The sequence below is a fragment of the Pongo pygmaeus genome, chromosome X (assembly GCF_028885625.2).
Source record: "Pongo pygmaeus isolate AG05252 chromosome X, NHGRI_mPonPyg2-v2.0_pri, whole genome shotgun sequence".
In the NCBI taxonomy this organism is placed as follows: Eukaryota; Metazoa; Chordata; class Mammalia; order Primates; family Hominidae; genus Pongo; species Pongo pygmaeus.
The window spans coordinates 155,286,532-155,306,913 of record NC_072396.2 but is presented as its reverse complement, the minus strand read 5'-3'; the positions used below and the strand labels follow the sequence as shown (position 1 = coordinate 155,306,913).

The 20,382-nt window shown below is 46.7% G+C and overlaps 1 protein-coding gene across 15 annotated transcripts in view; it reads right to left on the bottom strand.

The window, feature by feature from the left end:
- Positions 1 to 20,382, bottom strand: part of MAMLD1 (mastermind like domain containing 1) — a 140,556-nt gene that overhangs the window by 44,120 nt on the left and 76,054 nt on the right. For 9 of the 15 annotated variants that reach the window (XM_054471579.2, XM_054471578.2, XM_054471577.2 and 6 more), the window contains 2 exons: positions 19,994 to 20,152; positions 3,084 to 3,158 (listed from right to left, as the gene is read on the bottom strand). The exons of 1 other annotated variant lie outside the window; for it this stretch is intronic. In XM_054471579.2, coding sequence (XP_054327554.1) covers positions 3,084 to 3,158; positions 19,994 to 20,089 — 171 coding nt within the window. In that variant the 5' untranslated portion in view covers positions 20,090 to 20,152. The remainder of the gene's footprint in view (positions 1 to 3,083; positions 3,159 to 19,993; positions 20,153 to 20,382) is intronic. 5 more of the 15 variants (XM_054471583.2, XM_063660695.1, XM_063660692.1 and 2 more) reach the window with 2 other exon arrangements.

Here is a 20,382-nt window from a genome sequence, read left to right as displayed (position 1 = left end):
CATCCTGGTGGGGGCGGAAGGTCCCCAACCAAGCTCCCAGCCCTTTCTAAATGAATCTCCCTGCTTCACCCATGTGCTTTTCTCCAGTCTCTGTGGTCTTGATGACAGCAGGGTATTAGTCCTAGCTATCCCACAGCCTCTCCCTGCGACAATCAGTAGCCACTGGCAGGATTTCCTCAGAGCATATCTCGAGCTTCTCTTCTTATAGAAAACAGAATGGGATATGATTTGTTTTCAGACAATTAGTTAAGGGATAAGGACACTGGACCCCAGACTTCCCAACTCCCAGCCAGAGCCCTCACAGGCCCTGCCTTTGGTGGCGAGGAAGGGGGAGGGAGTGAGTGACAGTGCCCTGGCATCTTTTAGAAATGAATTCCTTTCTCTGCATACATAAATGCCTGCAGAGTCCCATTTCAGAATCCGGCAGACAAAGCCACCAATGTGATCCCCATGACCTTATAAACATTCATTAAAATGCATTTCAAGGCATGTGATGGCCCCCCTACCCCCTAAATAATGAGAAAACAAAGGTTTCTCTTCTGATAGAGACAAGTTCAGCTCTGAAGTCAACATTATTCCTGGTTCTGTCTGAACAATGACATATGGCAACTCTTCCCTTTCTATATTTCTAGTCCAGAATGACAAAAAGGGGAAAAATTTCTTAGAGAAGGTAGAGATTATAAGAATACAGTCCATGTTCATAAAATGAGCATAAGGAGAATAAAGAATATAACTTATCCAAAGAAGTCTGGCAGGCTGTTATAAATGCTTGATTTTGGACACTGTAGCTGGAGGTTTAACATGGACACCAATAAAAAGGTCAGCAAAGGGTATGCACTGTTCCTATTGGGCAAGAAGATAGGAAGTCAAAGGTAACCAGGAAAGATAAACTCAGGGAGCCTTATTTTCTCTCCAGAGGGCACTGGGCATGTAGGCCCTGGGCAAAATTGTCAAAAAGGTGAAAATCGCCTGTGGCTTATTTAGTCTGCTCTTTCTTCACTAGTACCTCACCAGTTCAGCTCAGGCCAATTTGCTAGCCGGTTCTCCCAGTCTCTTCCCTTACATCCATACTCCATGAACAACTTTATTCAATATTGTTACATTTTCCCCCTATGAATTTTGAGGCACCTGATGTTGGCCAACTAAATTAGACTTCAAGCCCTCTGAGGACAAGGATGGTCCCCAGTAGACTATCTCAGAAGAAAGTAATGAAGATGTCGTGGGGCATGATGGAGGTAGCTGTAGAGTAGATAAGAAAATAATGTATCAGGAATGGGTTTGAAGAGACAAAGAGATGGGGGATGGAGAGAAAGAGAGAGAGTGAGAGCGAGGGGGAGAGAAAGACCGAATGAATATGTTTGCATTTGCACATGGGATCAAATGAATATCCGTGTGTATAGTATCAATGCCTGTATTTGGGGATGTGTTATTTACATGTTTATTTTCAGCAGAATGTCCCAGCAAACTGAAACTGACCTTTCTGTAGAACAAACAGGATTTTGAGCATTTCCAGAATTGCAAGACATGAGGCTCTGGAGAATACCAGGGTGGTTGGCAATGACAGGGAACCCTGAATGCTAATGCTGATTGGCTTCAAGAGGAGTCAGTTATGTCTCAGGAGCAAATCTCTGATAACGGGTGGTTTGGAGCAAGAACCTCGACCTACAAATCGGGGATTTATTGGTGTCCCTGATTCGCCCTGAACCAGCACTCGATGCAGGCAGATGCAGGCTGCGGTGGAGGAAGGGGCCCTGGAATGTGCATGAGAAGACCTGCAGTTAAGTCCTAGCTCCTCCGTTTGTTGTGTGGCTGTGGGCAAGCCACTCCCCTCCCTGAAGCTCAATTTCTTCTTCTGTAAAATGGGTACTTGGCCCACCGTGTGTGCTTCACAGCATTAGTGAAAGGTTCCATTGTACTCACTGAGGAGAGCACTTGGGGAGCAGTAATCACTACTGATATCATTCTCAAGACCCTGTGTCCTCGTGTTGGGCCTCTGTTGCTTTCTTACAAATAAGGATGCATTCACTAGGATAGGGGGATGGAGTGGAAGTAGGGAGAGGCAAGCAGTTTAGTCCTGACAGCACTGACCTGACAGCCCGGGATGCTGTCTTGGTGGCTGAGCCTGGAAACTCCTGCCTCCTGCTGCTTGCCACCACCTGCCACTCTGAAGGCTGCCACAGTCATCAGCCTTTAGCCACCCTGACCTGAGGGCTGGGGCTTCAACAGGCTTCTGCCAGAACTATCTGAGCAGCAGCCTGGAGTGGCTGGAAGTGCGCCGACAAAGGCAGAGATGAACAGACCTGGGTGGGCAGTGTTCTAGAACTACTTTCTCCTTTTCTGTAGTGTAGACATGCCAGTTGGAAGAACTGACAGCTCTAAGGAAGATGCTCAACCTATCGATGTATATGAATTTAATGAGCTCAGAATTTGTATTGTACCATCTCCTGAGAAGAATCAAGGTATTCTGCCATTGAACAAGCATTTGTTGAGAGCTAGCCCCTAACTCCTAGACTGTCAGAACTGCTGGGCCCTTCAAGACGGGCTGCTCACACCCACTCATGTTAAGCCTGGTGAGGCCTGTAGTCTGTTTTCACAGGAAGAAATCCTCACCCAGTCTTCTCCAAACACATTCCCAGGTTCTGTCATTAGTGGGATAGAGATGATTACTGTGGGGAGAAGAGAAACATCTGGATGGATTTGGTGAGGCTGACCTATAGAGGAAGTAGGTGCTGCCTGAGGGAGCTGTAATAGAAGCTAAAGGTCAAAGGAGAGGGCCCTGTCCCAATCCAGATGACTCCATTTCTGCTGGACCCAGGTTCACAAGCTTAATCTGCATTTCACCTAAATTTGGCTAACAAGCCCCAAATCACACAGGCAAAGGGAGAAGTGGAGGCAGAACCGAGGTTGGAGGCCACCAGGGCCACCGGGCAGAGGTCATTTAAGCCCAACCTTCTCACTTCTCCCTGGGATCTGCCTCTAAAGGACCTTGTGGTGTGACCTCTTGTAGGTCCCTTTCACACTCGGGGCCTCAGTTTCCCCACTGTAAAGTGAATGGGTCCCAGCTTTGGTAAGCTTATGCTTACCTGATGCTTTCTTCCTGGGCTGCTCTTGTAGAGAAAAGATAAATCTTCTTCCTCCATCCACGAGGGCTTCTTTCCCTGGGGGTGAGAGTAGGCTGAGGAGAGCCACTTGCACACACTCTTAAAGAAAGTATTACCTGCACCAGCTCAGTGAGAGGCACAGATCAGACTGTTACTTGAATCAAATTATGAGCCTCCCCAAATATATCCATGACATTTAAATAGGGAATTACTTGAACATAGACTGTGGGGTCCGGTGTGGAGTGTGGGAGACTAGCAAAGTGAATCCTGAGAGTAGCAGGTCTGCACCTGTTGGATCAAGAAAGGCGGCCTACAATTCTGGTCAAATGAGCTGTGCTTATTGACATATTCTATTAGAGAGTACTACCAGGTCACCAGTCACCAGAAAGGCTGCCAGCTCTCCAACCACCTCCAGGGAACTATCCTGAATGGGGCCTTAACAAGCCTAAGAGAGGGTTGGTTTGGGTCCCAAGCCAATATTTGCTCTGCTGTATGTCAGTCATATGGAACCCAAACCTATCCTCTCCTAGGTGCCTCACCAGTCCTAGGTGCAGGGATCCCAATTTCAAGTTTGTTTTTTTATGGTCAAAGTCCAGCATAGATTAAATGAAGGGGTAGTGATGATTGTGTTAAAAGAGAACTCCAAACCAGTTTAACTCTTGGACACACATCCATCTCACCATGGTGCTTCCAACCTTCTAGAGATGATGGGCTCCTATTTTCTGATGACAAAGCCCCCCACAGGATTGCTGCCTGGCCATCAGGGAGTGCCTCTGTAACTGAGGCTGAGATCCCACTTTCAGTCCTCCAGCTGTGGCCCACCCCTGCTCCACCCACCGGGTATGGCCTGTCCTAGGCTCTTAGGTATGGCTGCGTTGTGAAATGATGGCTACAGAGCTGGCATCTCCTGTAGTCTAGTTCATCTAGTGCACTACCTCATAGTTAAAAGAAATCTGTTTAAACCACTGAGGGTGGCTCCTAGTGCCAACTCCAAGAACAGGAAGCTCCCTTTCTTGGGAGGAGGGGCAGATGGTGGATGGTCCAGGTTAATGGGAGCAGGGCAACCACAGTAAGTACTGGACAACAACACAAAGACTCCATGTGTGGCTTCCATCGAGTCCCTCTCCAATTGGTTTGGCCTTCTTCGTCCCATGCAGCACTTCAGCAAGGGGCCTGGCTGAAGGCTATGAATTGTGTGGAGCCTCCTCATTGCAGTCTCCGACCATCTGATGCTGGGAAAATGTTACCAGGATGCAGCCATGCCTTGTGGCCAATGAACCGAGAAAACACCCCTTTTCTAGAATGCTATAAAGAGGCAGAATAATTCAGAGGTGAGGAAGGAAATACTCCACCAGAGACCCAGGCAGTTCTTACAAAAGCCAGACTTTCCTTCACCTAGGGAGTGACAAGACCAGTGGAAAACGCTCTCAAGCAGTAACCCCCAAATGCTCTGCAAGCCGGTGGGGTCCAGATACCGCACAAGCGAGTGGGCTGTCTAATCCCATCATCATGATGTAAATATCTCTACGCTGCCCTGGGCTGTGCCTGACCCTGTGCTCAGCTTTCCACACCTCCACCTACAGCCCATGCACAGAAGGACCACCCAGGAATGCTGCAAGTGTGGCACCTCCAGGGCCACCCAGGGAGAAGGAGGGCAGTTATGCTGGTGGCTCCAGGCCCATTTGGCGGGTGGTACCTTCACACCACAAAGTCCAAACTGAGGCCCCAGATTTGGCTGATGAGGGCATATTGGACAGGGGGCACTTATGCTCTTCCCCATTGCCACCTGGCCTCTGGCTACCTGGACTTGGCTACCTGTGGATCCTCTCACAGGTGCCACCATCTTGGCTGAGTCTCCAGATGCGAGGTCCCTGAGGCAGTGGCGGGCTTCTCGCTAATGCTGATGGGATTAGGAATGGGATAGGTGGGGAGGGCCCTGGACTGGGCCCTGATGAGCCAAGTGGGTTCTTAGAGGGGCTACTGGTACATTTCAGGGACAGGACATCTGGTAGAGCTAAGCTGGGGCAATAAGGAGCCACTGCTAATCTGAGAGCCAGAAACAATCAGGTTCTGGGTCATCATTAATTAGGGTAGTTTGGGCTGTGTGGAAATCACGTACTATATGGGGTAGCCACAGCTCTTTCTCCAGATAATCTCTAAGACTTCTGATTGGGACTGTGTGAATGCAGTAGCAATATCTCTTCTTATTGCCAGGCCCTGCCAGTCCTGCCTCCACGCCCTGGCTGGCCCCCCTTATGATCTGACCCATGCCAGGCTGCCATAGTATGTTACTTCTGCATTAGCACTCTGTGGGACCTGCCTCTCCACTGTCCCTCAGGCTTTAAAGAACTATACAAACCCAAGGGGCTCTTCCCAAGAGAATTGATATGACTTGAGGTGATTCCATTTCTGGATGTAGTCAGTCCATTTTCTGCCTCACTCTTTCAGTGCTTCACAGAGCAGGATGACCCAGGTGCCCTTGTGGTGAAGATCTTTGTTCAGGGGAATGTGACTTTCATCAGGGTGGCCCAGATAAATCCAGTGGTTTTGTGGTTTGGAGTGGGAATGCCTTCCCAAGAGCAGGACATGGGATTGGACATGGAAGCCTGTTTCTGGGCTCCATGCCTGTTGGATTGGCCCCATCAGATGAGTGGCAACCTTGCCTGTGGGCGCCCTGACCAGGGCACACAATCCTCTGCCCAAAACTCCTGGAATCACAAGACACAAATGACTATTGTGGTACTAAGCACTTTGTATGCATTCACATAGTTATCTTTACAACTCTATGAGAAAGATATTCCCATTATCATCCTCATCTTAGAAACGAATAACAGAGATGCCTGCAGTTTAGAGGTTTATCAGGGAATCATCTCCAAATTGGTGGGGGCTGGAACTTGAGTGTGAGTGGCTAGAGAGAACAAGGAGCAAAGATTAAAGAGTCTTGCCTGCCAGTCTTCCTTCCTTCCTTCCTCCCTCCCTCCCTCCATCCCTCCCTCTCTTCCTTTCTTATTCCCATCTTTCTCCTTTCTTCTCTTTCTCCATTTCCTTTTGTTTCAGTAAGGGAGACCTGATTTATAAGTAGACTTCAAGAATGACTTTGGAATACTTACTAAGTGACAGGCACAGTTCCAAATGCATTTTAGGCTTTACCTTAATGCTCCCAGTGACTCAAGGAAGTCAGTACTAATATGATCACCCCCACCCTCATTGTACAGATGAGGGTGCCCAGTTGAAGACAGGGAGTGTCACTTGCTTAAGGGCATTTGGCTGGCTAAAAAGTGGTGGAACCAGGGAGTGAACTTGGGTTTGTCAGCCTCCAGAGCCCTGTCCTCAAGCAGAAGTGGGGCTTGGAGGAAATAGGCCAAGGTGGCATTCAGATGATAGGGAAATGGTTGAAGGAGAGCCAGAGCTAGAGAAAGAGAGAGAGAGAGAGACTATACCAACTTCCTCTACAAGCAGAGGAAATAACAAGAGCAACCAGTTACCAAGCCTCTGCTTCAGCCCTGTTAACTACATCGATTCCTTTCATCTTCAGTGTAACTTTATGAGGTTAGAAATTGGGGTACTGAGATGAAAAGGCCTTTGGTCCAGGGCCTCCTGGGGGAACACACAGTGACAGACTGCCTGGAAGGCGCAGTCAGGAGACACCCCTGCTGGACCCACGCAGCTTCCCCCTCCTTTCCTGGCATGATAAAAACAGACCCCATTTGGATTGCAGTGGCAAGGTCAGGAAACAAGGTGACAGTCCTCCTCATTGCCAGGACACCAACTAGAGTAGTTTAAATGGGGCAAATAGAAAAATAGTTGCTATGAGAACATTTAAGATCTGCTCTCACAGTAAATTTCAAATATGCAATACAGTATTATTAAATATAGCCACAGTGCTGTACATTAGATTGCCCAAATTTATGCATCCTATAACTGAGAATTTATACCCATTGACTGACATCTCCCCATTTCACACCCCACCCCCTGCAACTCTTGGTAACCAGCCTTCTACTGTTTCTATGATTTTAAAAAAGTTCTATGAGTTCAGCAACAAATATAACTAGATGAAGTTATGGATGGATGCATTGACTAACTTGATTGTGGTAATCATTTCACAATATATATGTATATCAAATCATCACACTGTACACCTTAAATATTATACATTTTTAATTTGTCACTTATACCTCAATAGATCTGGAAAGAATAAAGAGAAAGAAAAAAAAAAAACAGTTGCTGGTTAATCAGAGCCTTCTTTCCTGTAGTGAGGTGTTTGGGTCTCTAGTTTTGGGACTGAAGCTTATATAATCTGGGGCCCTCTTTATGAAACAGAATCTAAAATTAAAACAAAATTAGGTACCAGGTCTTAGAAGGCTTGAGGGATGAACTTTGAAGCTTAGGCCAGAGGTGACCTTACCTCTCTCTGTGCCCCAACAGTAGGCTAAATAAAATGGCAACAAGCTTCAGACCATGCAGAAAATTTCCCTGCTTGAGAAATCCAACTGCTGTGTAGGTTGGAGAAGATTCCAGAGACACCTGATTAGTTCAGAACCTTCTAGAGGGGCATCCTGTCTATGACCTTTTCCTGCTAGGACACACCAAAGAGAGATGCTGCTATTAATGGCCACATTTAAAACAATTTATGTCCAGAACATGCCTCTGTAGCTTAGCAGAGGGGTCACATGCTTACTGAATAAGCACATTTTAGCTCCTGAGTGCCAACTTTTAGCCTGCAGAGATATCAACCCCACTTTGTAGATTTAGAGCCAGGCTGGTGAGCTCTGATGCCATGAGAGTCTTGGCATCAGAGCAGCTGAAACATGGAGGGAACATGGGATAAAGAGTCAGTCCAAAGACTCTTCCCATGGTCTAGGTCCTCTCTTTTTAAATTGAGGTAAAATTGACATAGCATGAAATTAACTTTTTAAAAGTGTACAATTCAGTAGCATTTAGGACATTCGCAACGTTGTGGAACTATCACCACTATCTAGTTCCAGAACTTTTTCATCATCCCAAATGGAAACCCCCTCCCCCAGCTCCTGGCAACACATTTAGCTACCTTCTGTCTCTATGAATTTGCTTATTCTGAATATTTCATATAAATGGGATCATACAATATGTGGCTTTTTGTGCCTGGCTTCTTTCACCCAGCATCATGTTTTCTGGGCTCATCCTTGTTGTGGCATGCCTCAGTACTCCATTCCTTTTGTGGCCAAATAATATTCCATTGTGTGGACGTGCCACACTTTGTCAGTCCATTCATCTGATGGACATTTGGGTTGTTTCTGTCTTTTGGCTACTGTGAGTAGTGTTGCTGTGAACATTTGCATACAAGTTTTTGTTGAACACTTGTTTTCGGTTCTTTTGGGTGTATACCAAGGAGTGGAATTGCCAGGTCATGGTGTAATTTTATGTTGAACTAACTTCTTGAGGAACCACCACACTGTTTTTCACAGCCTTGGTCTTCTTGGAAACTTGCATCATTGGAGGTATATGGAAGAGTAGCAGGGAGAGCTGGGACCCAAAGCTGATCTCCAGACTGGCAGAGAAATCTCTGCAGCTTCCTTAGAGAAGCACCTTTCTGTTCCTGCTGCTGGTCTGCACCACACTGTACCATGGCCTTTGCTAGTACCAGAGGCAGATGTAGGCAACACTTTTCCTATCTCCAGGCCAAATGATGGCATCCAGAGGCTGAGGGCCAAGGGAAAAAGCATGAACAAACGCGGTGACCAGGGAGTTGGCTTCTGTACCTTCTCAAGGCCAAGTGCCCTTTCCCATCTAAAACTGCAACCTGGACAGTGCTTGGTAAAGCCCTAATGTCCTATGGCAGAGTTTGGGGAGACCCACTGGTCACTGCCATTTGAGTTGGAGAGGACGTTGCACTCTCTTCCTGGCTGGGAATGTACCATCTAGCATGGACTGCATTTGCCTCGGGCAAGAAACTTTTCTGAAGGCTTTGTCTTCCACAAGCCTACTCTGCTGCACCCACTCTTCTGCCTCCCAGCCCCTCCAGTCCAGCTCTATATCTGGAACCCTGAAAAGGTGAGCTCATCGTATGCTCCCCATCTATTCAGCCGTGCGGGAAATCCCTCTAGAGCCATCTCTGGGAACAACATGGCCAGAAGCAGCAAGAGACGTGTCTGCACAACGACTCAGCAGAGACTGCCTGTGCAACGGGTGTGTACCTGGGAGGTTGGTTCTGCATTTTTATACACATACAGGATACGGCCTCTAGTAGCAAAGACTTTTTAGGGCTGTATGGGGGTATATCATGTTCATGACATGACATAAGCACTCACAGTAGGCTAAAGGGATCCATACAGACTCTCAGGATGTTGCGCTTTTCTAGACCTTCAGATCCAAGTCTTGGTGTTACCAACTACAGGCCTTTATAAAATCCCGGGCCCTTTCAGTGGACAGTGTACTTTCTCATTCATCATCCTTTGATTCTAACAAGAATCCTAGGAGGTAGGCAGGGCTTTGCTTGGGGTCCCTGATTTACACATGGTTAAACTGAGGTGAAGGAGTTGCAGGTGGCTTACTAAAAGTCATATAGATAGTGGAAGAGCAGAGCTTGGCACTCAGGACTCCAGAGTTCAGCCCAGGTAACAGAACCCCAAGAACTCCAGGCATGTATAGTGGTGGATGTGTGGACACCTCAGCAGTAAGCCAGCCTTCCCCGAATGAACCCAGAGGTAATTCTGGGGTGCTAAAGGAAAGGCAGATCATTTCAGCTCTTCACACTTAGACTGAGGATAAAAAATCACTTTTAGTTTCAGCCACGACATTTTGACTTGCCTGTAGGGACTGTTGTATTTGACCCAAGGTTTTCCAAACCATATATCACAGGATAGTGCGAGATAGCAGTGACCTCAGAGAAGAAATCTCCTATTATGGTTTCTATGATATACATTAGGGTAGCTTGGCTGCTGAGAATTTGCTGATTCTCCTGGGCCCTTAATGAGCTCTCAAGTGCCAGGGTACACGGACTGGACCACTACACACTCCTTGCACACTATAGGCTTTGTAGGCAAATGGATAATCTGATTATACAAAAAAGAAGAAGAAGAAGAAAACCTTCAGCACAACAAATTCTAATAGAAGAACTTAGCAGTGTAGGGTGATTAGAGGGCTTGAGGTAGGCCCTGAGCCCTCACGGTCTGTTTAAACCTTGTCTCTAATTGGTGGTCACCTTGGGCAAGTCATTTTTCCCTCTGTGAGCCTGTTTTCTTACCTACAAAATGGGGAAAGTAAAGCCTTCATAAATTTGTTGCAAGGATTACATGAGCTTAGAAATGTAACTCGCATAGTGTGTGGCGCAGTGTAGACACCAAATAAATATGATCTCTTTTTCTACTCTTGAAAATGCAAACACATTCTTGGTGGTCCTAAAATAGCCTGTAACATGGTTTACTCAGCAGCATTTGCTATTCAAGGCAGATCTGCCTTTAGTCATTGGCTGTGCTCCTGAACAGCTGTGTGAAAGGCTAACTTTTGTAAACCAAATCATAATAAAATGTAGCAAAAATTTGTCACTGAAAGGAAATCCTCAGTACATCCTTTTATGAAATGAAAGATTCCTCATCCAAACTTATCTTTTTTAAAAGTGCGCATTTGGAGATATAGCCTTTTCTTATGAATCCTAATTCAATTTTGGCCATAAACACATGTTGATGTTCCACAGCCCCAAAGCACATAGCAACAAGAGTAGGTTCTATATTGAAAATAATGACAATTTAAAAACATGTACTTATTTCACTGTATGTGGACAGTGTCTATGATTGCATCATGAAAAGTGTCATATAACCATGTACATGTACATGAGAGAGAGATAGAGAAGTGGTAGGGTGGTGGTGGTAGAGCGGATGGTGATAGTAATCATGGTAATGGTAGAGGTGATGGAGGTGGTAATGATGGAGGTAATGGTGGTAGTGACGATGGTGGTGGTGGTAATGGTGGTGGATGTGGTGGTGGCAATTGGGATGGTGGGATGGTGGTAGCAATGGTGATGGTGGTAATGGTGTCTATTTAAAGGGTGGTGGTAGTGAAGGTGAGAGTAGTGGTGGTGGAGGTGGTGGTGCTGGTAGCAATAGTGATGGTGGTGATGGTGTTGATGAGGATGTTGGGATCAGGGTGAGTTCCCACAGTATATTTCATTCTTGTTGTACCACTCTGTCAACAGCACCACTGACTGGGACAGAGGAAGAAGGCACACTCTGAATGTGTTATTAACGGAAACCTCAAAACAGTCTGTCTCCTCGTAGTCATTCATAATTATCTTTTTCTTACCTGGAAAACTGAAACTGAATTGCCGGGAAAAACACAGGAGATTTTTGTTTGTTAATATGCTGCCAATAAAGTAATTTTATGTCAAATTTAACTACAGGAAAGGGCAAGGCATTTTCTAAGTTCCTTAGATGTCATGTGGCTAAAAAAAAAAACAAAAGGATGGACAGCAGTTAGATACTGTACACTTAGCTGTTTGAAGCCATATATTCAGAAAGCAGATGTTGGGAGTTGGTATTTGAGGACTGACTTCCTGGAGGTATTTTATATAGGCCAAGTTCATTGTTCTAAACTCTAAGGGCTTGACTTGAGGGAAGAAAAGAGGCAAGAAAATGTTTAGTTTTGCTGACAGCATCACATGGGAAGCCCTAATGCTAGACAACTTTAGGGCCTGAAGCTTATTCTAGGAAAGAAGCACCTACAGAGCGGCACTGGGCTCCCCTCCACTACAGAGGTGAAGTCATCTGACAGTAAAGGGCAGGCGGGGCTGCCTAGGGGGCCCAGAACAGACACCTCCATTAGAATGAGCGCAGGCCAGGGGGAGAAGTGGGGAACCAGAGAGAAGGAGCTGGAATTCTAGTAGGACAAACGATAAGTGAACAACAAGAACAAGTTAAGAGTGTGTGCAGTGTTCTTTCAAAGACTGAAAAAATAGTGATGTGATAGAATGGCAGGTGGCTCCAAGCAGGCCAGGAGAAGGACTGGGGGCAGAGCATCCCAGGCAGGAGGGCAGCAAGTGGGAAGGCCCTGGGGTGGGGCTTTTGGACTGTTCCAGTGACGGGCAGGCAGCCAGTGTGCCTGTCACACAATGCACCAGGGAAGTAGTGAATTTGCAGAAGGTCTTGCAGGCTATGGGAAGGGGGTTGGATTGTATTTTGTTTGTAGGGAAGCCATCGGGGGACTTAAGCAGAGGAAGGATTGGCTTCATCTCTTTGAAAAAGATCTCTCTGGATGCTGATGGGAGGGGAAACGGAAGGAAAAGAAACAGTTTTAGGGGCAAGAACTTTCGAGAAGGGTGGAATTGGGAGTGTGGAGTTGGGGCCAGCTTTGGCACAGGAGGGGAAGCTAAACACGCGGCCGCATGAGGGCCTGTAATTCTACCTGAAATGGGTACCGTTTGTTACAGTAAACAAATGAACTAAATTCCCAGTGATACAGACCAAGTGTTGGCAAACTTCTTCTGTAATGGCCCAGGTAGTAAATGTCTTAGGCTTTGCAGGTCATGTGGTCTCTGTTGAAGCTCTGGGTAGTAGACAATATGTTAATGACTGGGCGTGACTGTGTGCTAATAAAAGTTTATTTACAAAAACAGCCTGTGAGCTAAATCCAGCCTGTGAGCTGGATTTAGCTCACAGGCTGTAGTTTGCCAACCTCTGACCTAGAGCATGAACTGAGCATCTTCTTGGAAGGAAATAAGTTCTTTCCAAGTTGCCCTCCTCACACTGCAGGGGGCCATGTAGGCCCATTATTCACAGAAGAGTGGGTGGGCAACCTTTCTGGAGCAGAAAAAGGTAAAGATTTCTTCCATAGTGCAAGTGAGGTGACCATTTCTAAACTGTGCAAGTGATCCAGCAGTCCCAAAAGTTGTTTCACTTCTCATTGTGCGCCTGTTCTCAGGTGCTCCGAAGCTTGCAGTGAGACGAGAGAAACATCATCCCCTCCAGGATACCCTTGGGCCTTGTTCTTATAGTCTTGTACATTGTTGAACAATTTGCATGGGCTAGTGGATTAAATAAAGCACACCCTCCACCCTCAGGCCCTCAAGGGTCTCTATGATAATACAGTCTCACCTTCTATCCTTTCCATCCCCATCCTAGGTGCTATGGCCAACCTTGAGGCTGCCATGTTAGGTCTATGCACTTCCCACCTCCACCACATAACTCTCTGAAGGCCAGGTAGTTTCCTATTCATCTTGGTAACCCCAAAGCCTCGTGACAGGGCTCAGCTGGCATCTGCAGATGTGAATGAACCATTGGAGAAAATGGTACTCTGCAAATAACTCTGTTATCTTCCCATTTCCTGTGTAAGGCCTAGAGACAATGACTTTTTAGATGCACCCCTTCCCCTCTGTATGGCACTGGCCTTCTCTTGTGTCCAGCAATGCGGGTGGCCTAGATGATTTCTAAGGGACTTCTGGCCAAGAAGAACAGCAGCTGCATCTTATTGAGCATTTACTATGTGCCATGTACTGAGCCACAGCTCTAGGGGCATAGAAGCAGGAGCTCTCAGGGTCAGGGCAGTGAGTGAGCAAGCGAGCACCTATGCCAGCCCTGCCTCTGGATGGGAACTTGAGAGGGTGATGGAAGCCTGCAGCACTGGAGGGCGGCAGACAAAGACAGACCTGTGCTGAGGGGGCCCGGAGCAAGAGAGAGGGAGGCAATGACAGCAGAGACATGCCTGCGCCTTGGGTTTGAGTGCCCAGTGGTCAAATCCACTTCCCTGTGGCTGATGCTTGCCTTTCTAACTTTGGAATTTAGGGGTTGGAGATCTGGTGAGAAGGGAGGAGGGAGATGAGGAGGAGAAGGGAAAGGCAGGAAGGAAGGGGAGGGAAAGGAAAAGCAAAAGGGGAGGAGGAAGGTTTCCAACAAATTATTCTATATCAACTGCGGAAATCAAAATTTGTTGCCCAAATCTTAGAAGCTCATGTCCCTCCTCCCCAGAAGTCTGGAATGCAGCACTCCAGGGGTGGCTTATAACCCAAATATCTATCTGTAAAAAGAGAAACATTGGGCTTTCCAGCTGTGGATTCTCAGTAAAAGCAAGAGGCCTCAGCCTACACAGGCCAGCCCAGAGTCTGAGGAACCCCAGGCCCACACCCACAGGGCTGGCCCCTGGGTCTGCATACTCCCTAGAAATGTGCACACTTCTGAGCCTCAACTCTGTCCTGGAGTCCAACGGCATCCCTCTCCTTCCTGGGGCAGTTCCACCTCCAGAAACCTGTTACCTTGGGCCTTATGTCAAGGAAACTGTGGGAAAGAGCTAGGCAGGAATGCAGATGAGGCCAGCATGGGCTCCTAAAAGTTCAGAAATAGGCAGTGTCATGCTCCCAGGTGCCAGCTGAAAAATGGAGCTCCCCTCACCAGCACCCTCCCTTCAAACAGACTGTGATTTGTAGGTCACTGGTTTACCAAGCCAGGCTACCCAGGCAGGACCCAGATGCCAAGCCCAGTGGTGTCCTGCAAGCTGAGCAGTGCTCAGTTCTTGCGAAAAAAGGTCTGTGTGAAGGCAAGGCCTCTGCCTGGCTTCCCACCCCAGTTGGGTGTCTGGAACAGGAAAGAGCCCTTACTGCAGAAGAAGGAGGAGGGAGCAAAGGGAGCGAACAGCTGCGTGCTCCACGGGGAGGATCCCCAAAGTAGAAAGGCGCATACACACTGCAGCCCTTGACCCAGAATGCTCACAGCTACATTACAGATTCAGGTCTCCTCAGTGCAGTGGGGCTGCTGATGAGACTGTGGCATCCTCAGGGGTCAGGACACACATTTTCCATCACCTTTCTGATGGCAAAAAACCTCTGATCATTAAAAAAAAAGTGCTCACAGCAGTGTGTGGTTTAGGATCATGCCCTGTGTGGTTTGGAACATGTGCACAACCACACCTTGTTCATCACCATCCCAGAAACCCTGATGCAGGCAAAGAGCAGAGTTATTAACCCTACTTTACTGATGTGGATACTGAGGCCCAGAGGCTCATGCAAGTTATCAGTAAGTGGCAGGGACAGTTGCCTCTAGATTAACTGGCCCCTAGGATCACCTTGGTTTTGGAAGGGGACCCATACATATGAGCTCCCCTCTCTTGGGGCCAGATTTGCACCTGTGCGGTGCCTTCAGCCTGCATGAAGCAGGGGATGCTGGCAAAGACTCAAAGCTGTGAATCTGGGTTTTCTCTTGAGGCTTCTAAGGGAGCTGTTTCGACAACTCACTCTGTTCCCAGCTGGCTGCCCCTGCATGGGGTTTTAAAGCAGTCTAGCTTTCTGCCAGGCTTGGCAGTGGACAACGCTGGTCAGAAGGTCCCAGAGAGCTACCAGAATGAAGTAAATTTGCTTCTACTCTTTACCTGTTTATGGGCTGTCTCTGCCACTGGAATGAAAGGCACTGAGAACAGTGCCTGGCCTGCAGAAGGCCCCGGAAATACCTGAGCTTCTAATCTGGGAATGGGAGTAGGAAGAGCTTTGGAGGCAGGGCACCTGAGTTTCAGATCTGAATTTACAACTTCCTGCCTGTGTGACATTGGGAAAGTCTCCATCCTTTCTGAGCCTCAGTCTCCACCCTGGGGAAGTGGAAATATCAATCTCTGTGACACAGAAGCAAATGAGCTAATGTGCACAAAGTACCTTGCACAAGAGAGACACTCAACCACTTGCCTCCAGGTTTCACCAAGAACTACAGAGTAAGATAGATTTGTTCCCAGTGGAGGAAGCCTGGGAATAATTTGCCCCTAGACTATGAATTCCTGGGGCTCAAGATCGAGCACAGGGCCAGGCACACAGAAGGGACCCTGGAAATGTGGCAGGAGGCCAGAGATAGACAGGCCCTTAGAGCTCGTACCCATGCCCTCTGATCTCAAGAAGAAAGAAACCTGCTCAAAATCTCACAAAGAGCTTGTTCCAACCCTGGATCGAGTCTGAGGACTCCTTCCTGAGTCCAGCACTTTTTCTGCAAGAAGTATATGCCTCCAAAGCTGATGGGCGCAAATCTTGAACCCCATCACATACACACGAAGGGAGGAGGTGACGAGAGCTCCTCCTACTGGGTATGTCTAAGGTCACCAGTCTAAAGAAAAGGGATGGATAGAATGAGACCAGTATTTTTGTAGCCATCCCAATGTCCACATACCCTCTTAAACTGAGGGCTCCTCTCTCCCCCTTCTTCAGCCCTACTTGCATTTAGAGGTGAGAAAGATATGGGCTGAGGGGTTGTTTTTTGTCATATTGTAGATGGAAAGCACACTGCACTTGGGGCCATCCAAATGTGGACCCATGATGTAGTGCCCCACCTTCTGGATGGCCATCCTTCTGAAAGTCACTGAATTTCTCAGACTTTATTCTCTTTATCCATAAAGAAGGAGAATAATAATAATCCCCCCACCTTGCCCAACCACTGACTGGTTGGGAAGCTCAGAAGAAATACTGGGCACGGCATCCCATTGTAATCTATAGAGTGAGTCGCTTCTTAACATTAAATGGCTGAACACAGAAGATGTGCAAAAAGCACTGTGTCCCCTTCCTCCTCCAACTGAACATTTCATGCCCTTTGCACCCTCATTTTGTCTAGGAGCTGCCTTATGAAGGGAATAGGTGCCTGCTCCGAGCTGGAGGAATCTTTGCCACTTATAGTGGGGTATGGACTGAGACAGAGATGGCATGTGACATGCACACTGAGTCTCAACTCCACGCAGGCTCTGGAGCACTCTCAAATTGGAGTACTAATGCCTTTTAAATTCTCACACTAGCAATCCTTTGACCTAATGGTCTAGGGATCTAGGGAAAGAATCGCAATCTTAACTTCAAAGGGAAGGATCAAATGTTCTGCCTCCTGTTAAAACTCCATACACTAACTGCAGAGACTGGATGCCTTATTAACCTTGGGTAGATGCCCAAATGTTCAAAAGGTCAAACTCTTCTGTTCCCCAGATCGCCAGAGTCATTAACCAGTCACACTATTAAATGAATGAACAGATGCTGAAAAGGTACTTGCATTACTGGGATTTCTTATGGCGATGGCCCCTGCCTGATATGTATTCAGCATTTTGTAGTTTTCAATGTGCATTAGAGTATAGTGGTGATGACATTGGCCTCTGAGTTTGCCACTTCTTATATCTGTGACTTTGGTCAAATTGCTTAATCTCTCTGAGTCTCGGTTTCCTGGAGATAATAATAGCTTCTTCTTCCCAGGGTTGTCATGAGGATTACAGGAGATAATGCCCCACAAATGCTTAGTAAAGTGCCTAGCACCTAGTCAATGCTGAATTAAAGGTGGTTATTCTTACTTTTGGTTCATTTGAACTTTGTTCTCAGGGAGGGCAAAGGATAGACAAAGCCCCATAGCTAGTGAGGAGTAGCTGCAAGACTATAACCCAGGTGTTCTGAGCTCTAGTCTTAGGCCAAGAACAACTGTTTCGTGAGATGCACGTTTTCCTTCAAGGGAGCTCACAATTATTTCCATGTAAATTTAAGGACTGCTTAAAGAGAACTCACCTCTGGGACTGATATCACTTTATTTCAAGATTGATTTGAAACATGTTTTTTGTTTGTTTGTTTGTTTGTTTGTTTGTTTTCTGGGAAAGAACAAGAGAACCAGTTAAGCTGAATGCCTGAAGCAAATCTCTGTTAGCGGTACTTTCAGGATAAGGGAGAGTGGTGCAAGAAACGTGCTTCCAGATGCACATGGTTTTCTGGGACTAGGGTTCAGGGTATCATCTCTGGGTGTTATTAAGTGTCAGAAGGAGAGCAAACAAGGGAAATATCTGAGATCCAGCTAAGGCTACACCCTGGAAATGCAAGCCCAGCTCTTGCAAAGGACCTCCTTCTGCCACTCACCTTCCAGGCCTTACAATAACTTGTTTGGACAGCAGATTTCTTGGTGGACTCACAAGCCATTCTGCTTTTATTTGGTCAACTTCAGTTCACAAGCACCCAGATGCTGAGATCCTCAGCGTGTGCAGCAGAGTTTCATATTAGCACTGGGTACCTTTCTGAGGCTACAGGGATACCGTACAGCAGCACCTGTCACGTCCAGCCAAAGGAGTGGGCTCTCTCAATGTCATCCAATGCTGTTTCAACTGTGAAGAAGACCATCTGAGAGAGCTGCTTTTGAAGGCTGAGACAAATTTTTAAAATTCTTTGTTCTCCTCAACTGGGGTGAATTCGTAGTCTTCTAGGACAGCTTGAAGTTTTAGAAAGAGTCAAGCCACTCAGAACCCAACAGAGAACTCTTTCAGAGAATGAGGCGTGGCATAGAGGAGGCAGAGGGCTGATCTTGATCAAGTCCAAAGTGTGACTCTAAAGCAATGAATGTGAATTTTTGGCAAAGCTTACAAAGGGCTCTAAAGGCCATCTGCAAAAAGAAGCCAAGCCCGGAAATGACGTAAGCAATGACAACTTTTCCAAAGTAAATGCACAGATGGCCACTCCAAGGACCTATTCTAAGGACAACCCCCACTGGAATCTGTGCACTCAACTCTACACTGATCAAAACCAAAGCAGTTACTTACTGGCCACACTTTTTAAGAGTGTTGGTGGAGTTGGGGAGAAGGGGAAGAGGACTCCTGCATCCACAGTCCATCAACCCTTTCTCCTACAATTTGGCCCAAGTGAATGGAAACAAGTGGGAAATGAAAGAGAAATTTAAAGTCATGCTAAAACTGATCACGGACTCTGGGAGCATTATCAGGTTTTTCTTTACTGACTCAATTGTTGATCATAAAAGAGAAGCATGAAATATAAAGGGTAATTAGGATGGAGGTTAGAGATTTCTTTCTAGAAGAGGCCTAAGGCCTGGCAATTTGGACAGGCTGCTGGCCAAGTAATGTCTCCATCTCTGCCACCCCACCTGACTGCAATCTCTGTGAGAGCTGGGGACTGCAGTAAACAGTTTTGTAAATGTCTACATGCTCAACTTGATAGCACATTCTCAATACATTGTTGGTGGTTGACAATGAGGAAACAAAGAGGAAACAAGATTTCAATCACCTCCATCCACATCTGTGCACATATCAGAATTTTAAAATAAATTGAAAGCTGACTTGCTGAAAGTGGATTGCCCTGGGAATTGGAGAAGACAAGCCCTCTAGTTATGTGAAATGGCATTACCTCAGAGCTCAGGGCTTCCAGTTCTATGAAAAGGAAGGAAGCCGACCCACGGCTCTATAAGAGCCATTTCCTCTCTGCTCTATTAATTCCAGAGATTAAGCAAGCCACTCCTCTGTGGCCCTAATACCCTGAGATAACAGCTATTGTGTTTGCTGCAATTCCTGCTAACAGAGCTAATCTTGGTAGATTGGTGGTGTTGCAGGCTTTTATTGTCAAATTAAACTAGTCAATGGCTCTCATAGTCCCTTCTATCATCATCCTGCTCCTAGAACTACCACTGGAATCCCTAATCCTGAGTTTCAGAACACTTGGATGATGTCTGAGTTCCCAGAGAGGAAAGTAGAAGTGTGTCAGATGAGTTTTTAAAAGGACAACAGGGCCAGAAAGTTGAATGGGAAGACCTCTCTGTGCCCTACTCACTAGCTTTTTGTTCTCAGTCATACTAGGAAGCTCATGCAATGTATCTAGTACTTGCTATTCTGACTGGCTTCTATTAAGAGAAAAAGTAAGCTCGTCTTCCCTCTCTCATCCTTCCTCATTTTTCTTATTGAATGGGTGCAATGCAGTGATCACTACTAGACTGGGAGTCCATATGGAACCTTAGACTGTATTTCCAGCTCTTCTAGAAACCCACAAGGGGTGGGATCAGCTCATCTCCTAGATCTCTTCTAGATCACATTTGAGTTCCTTATATTTTGAGTTGGATCCCTGCCACCAAGTTTGCACAGAAAATTTCAATAACACATCTTACGTTCAAGTTTAAGATTAGAAGCATTCAATACCCCCCTCCCCCCATGGCCCATTGTCTGACCGATTCCTGGAGCTTTCTGGGCTCCTGACGATTTCCCACCATGGCGAAATGGGGAAGCATGCTCTTGATTACAAGCCGACTTTTCCAGTCATCCATTGTTTGACCTGCAATTTTATTCTTGACTCTCCAAGGCGTTTCCCAAACGACCTAGACACAGGGCTTAGGGAGACAAAAAGTACACTGTCTTTCAGATACTAAGATGAGACCACTGACCCCGTGAATCACAGACTTTCACTCCGAAGACAGGTTTGTGTGGAGTCAGCCACATTCCTTTTCCCTTCTTCCCACCCACCACCCTCATTGAGCACCCCCACCCACAAGGATGAGGGGCATTTTTGTGAGACAGTTGACTGGGATAAAATGACAGTCCTTGACCAGAGGAAAGAACA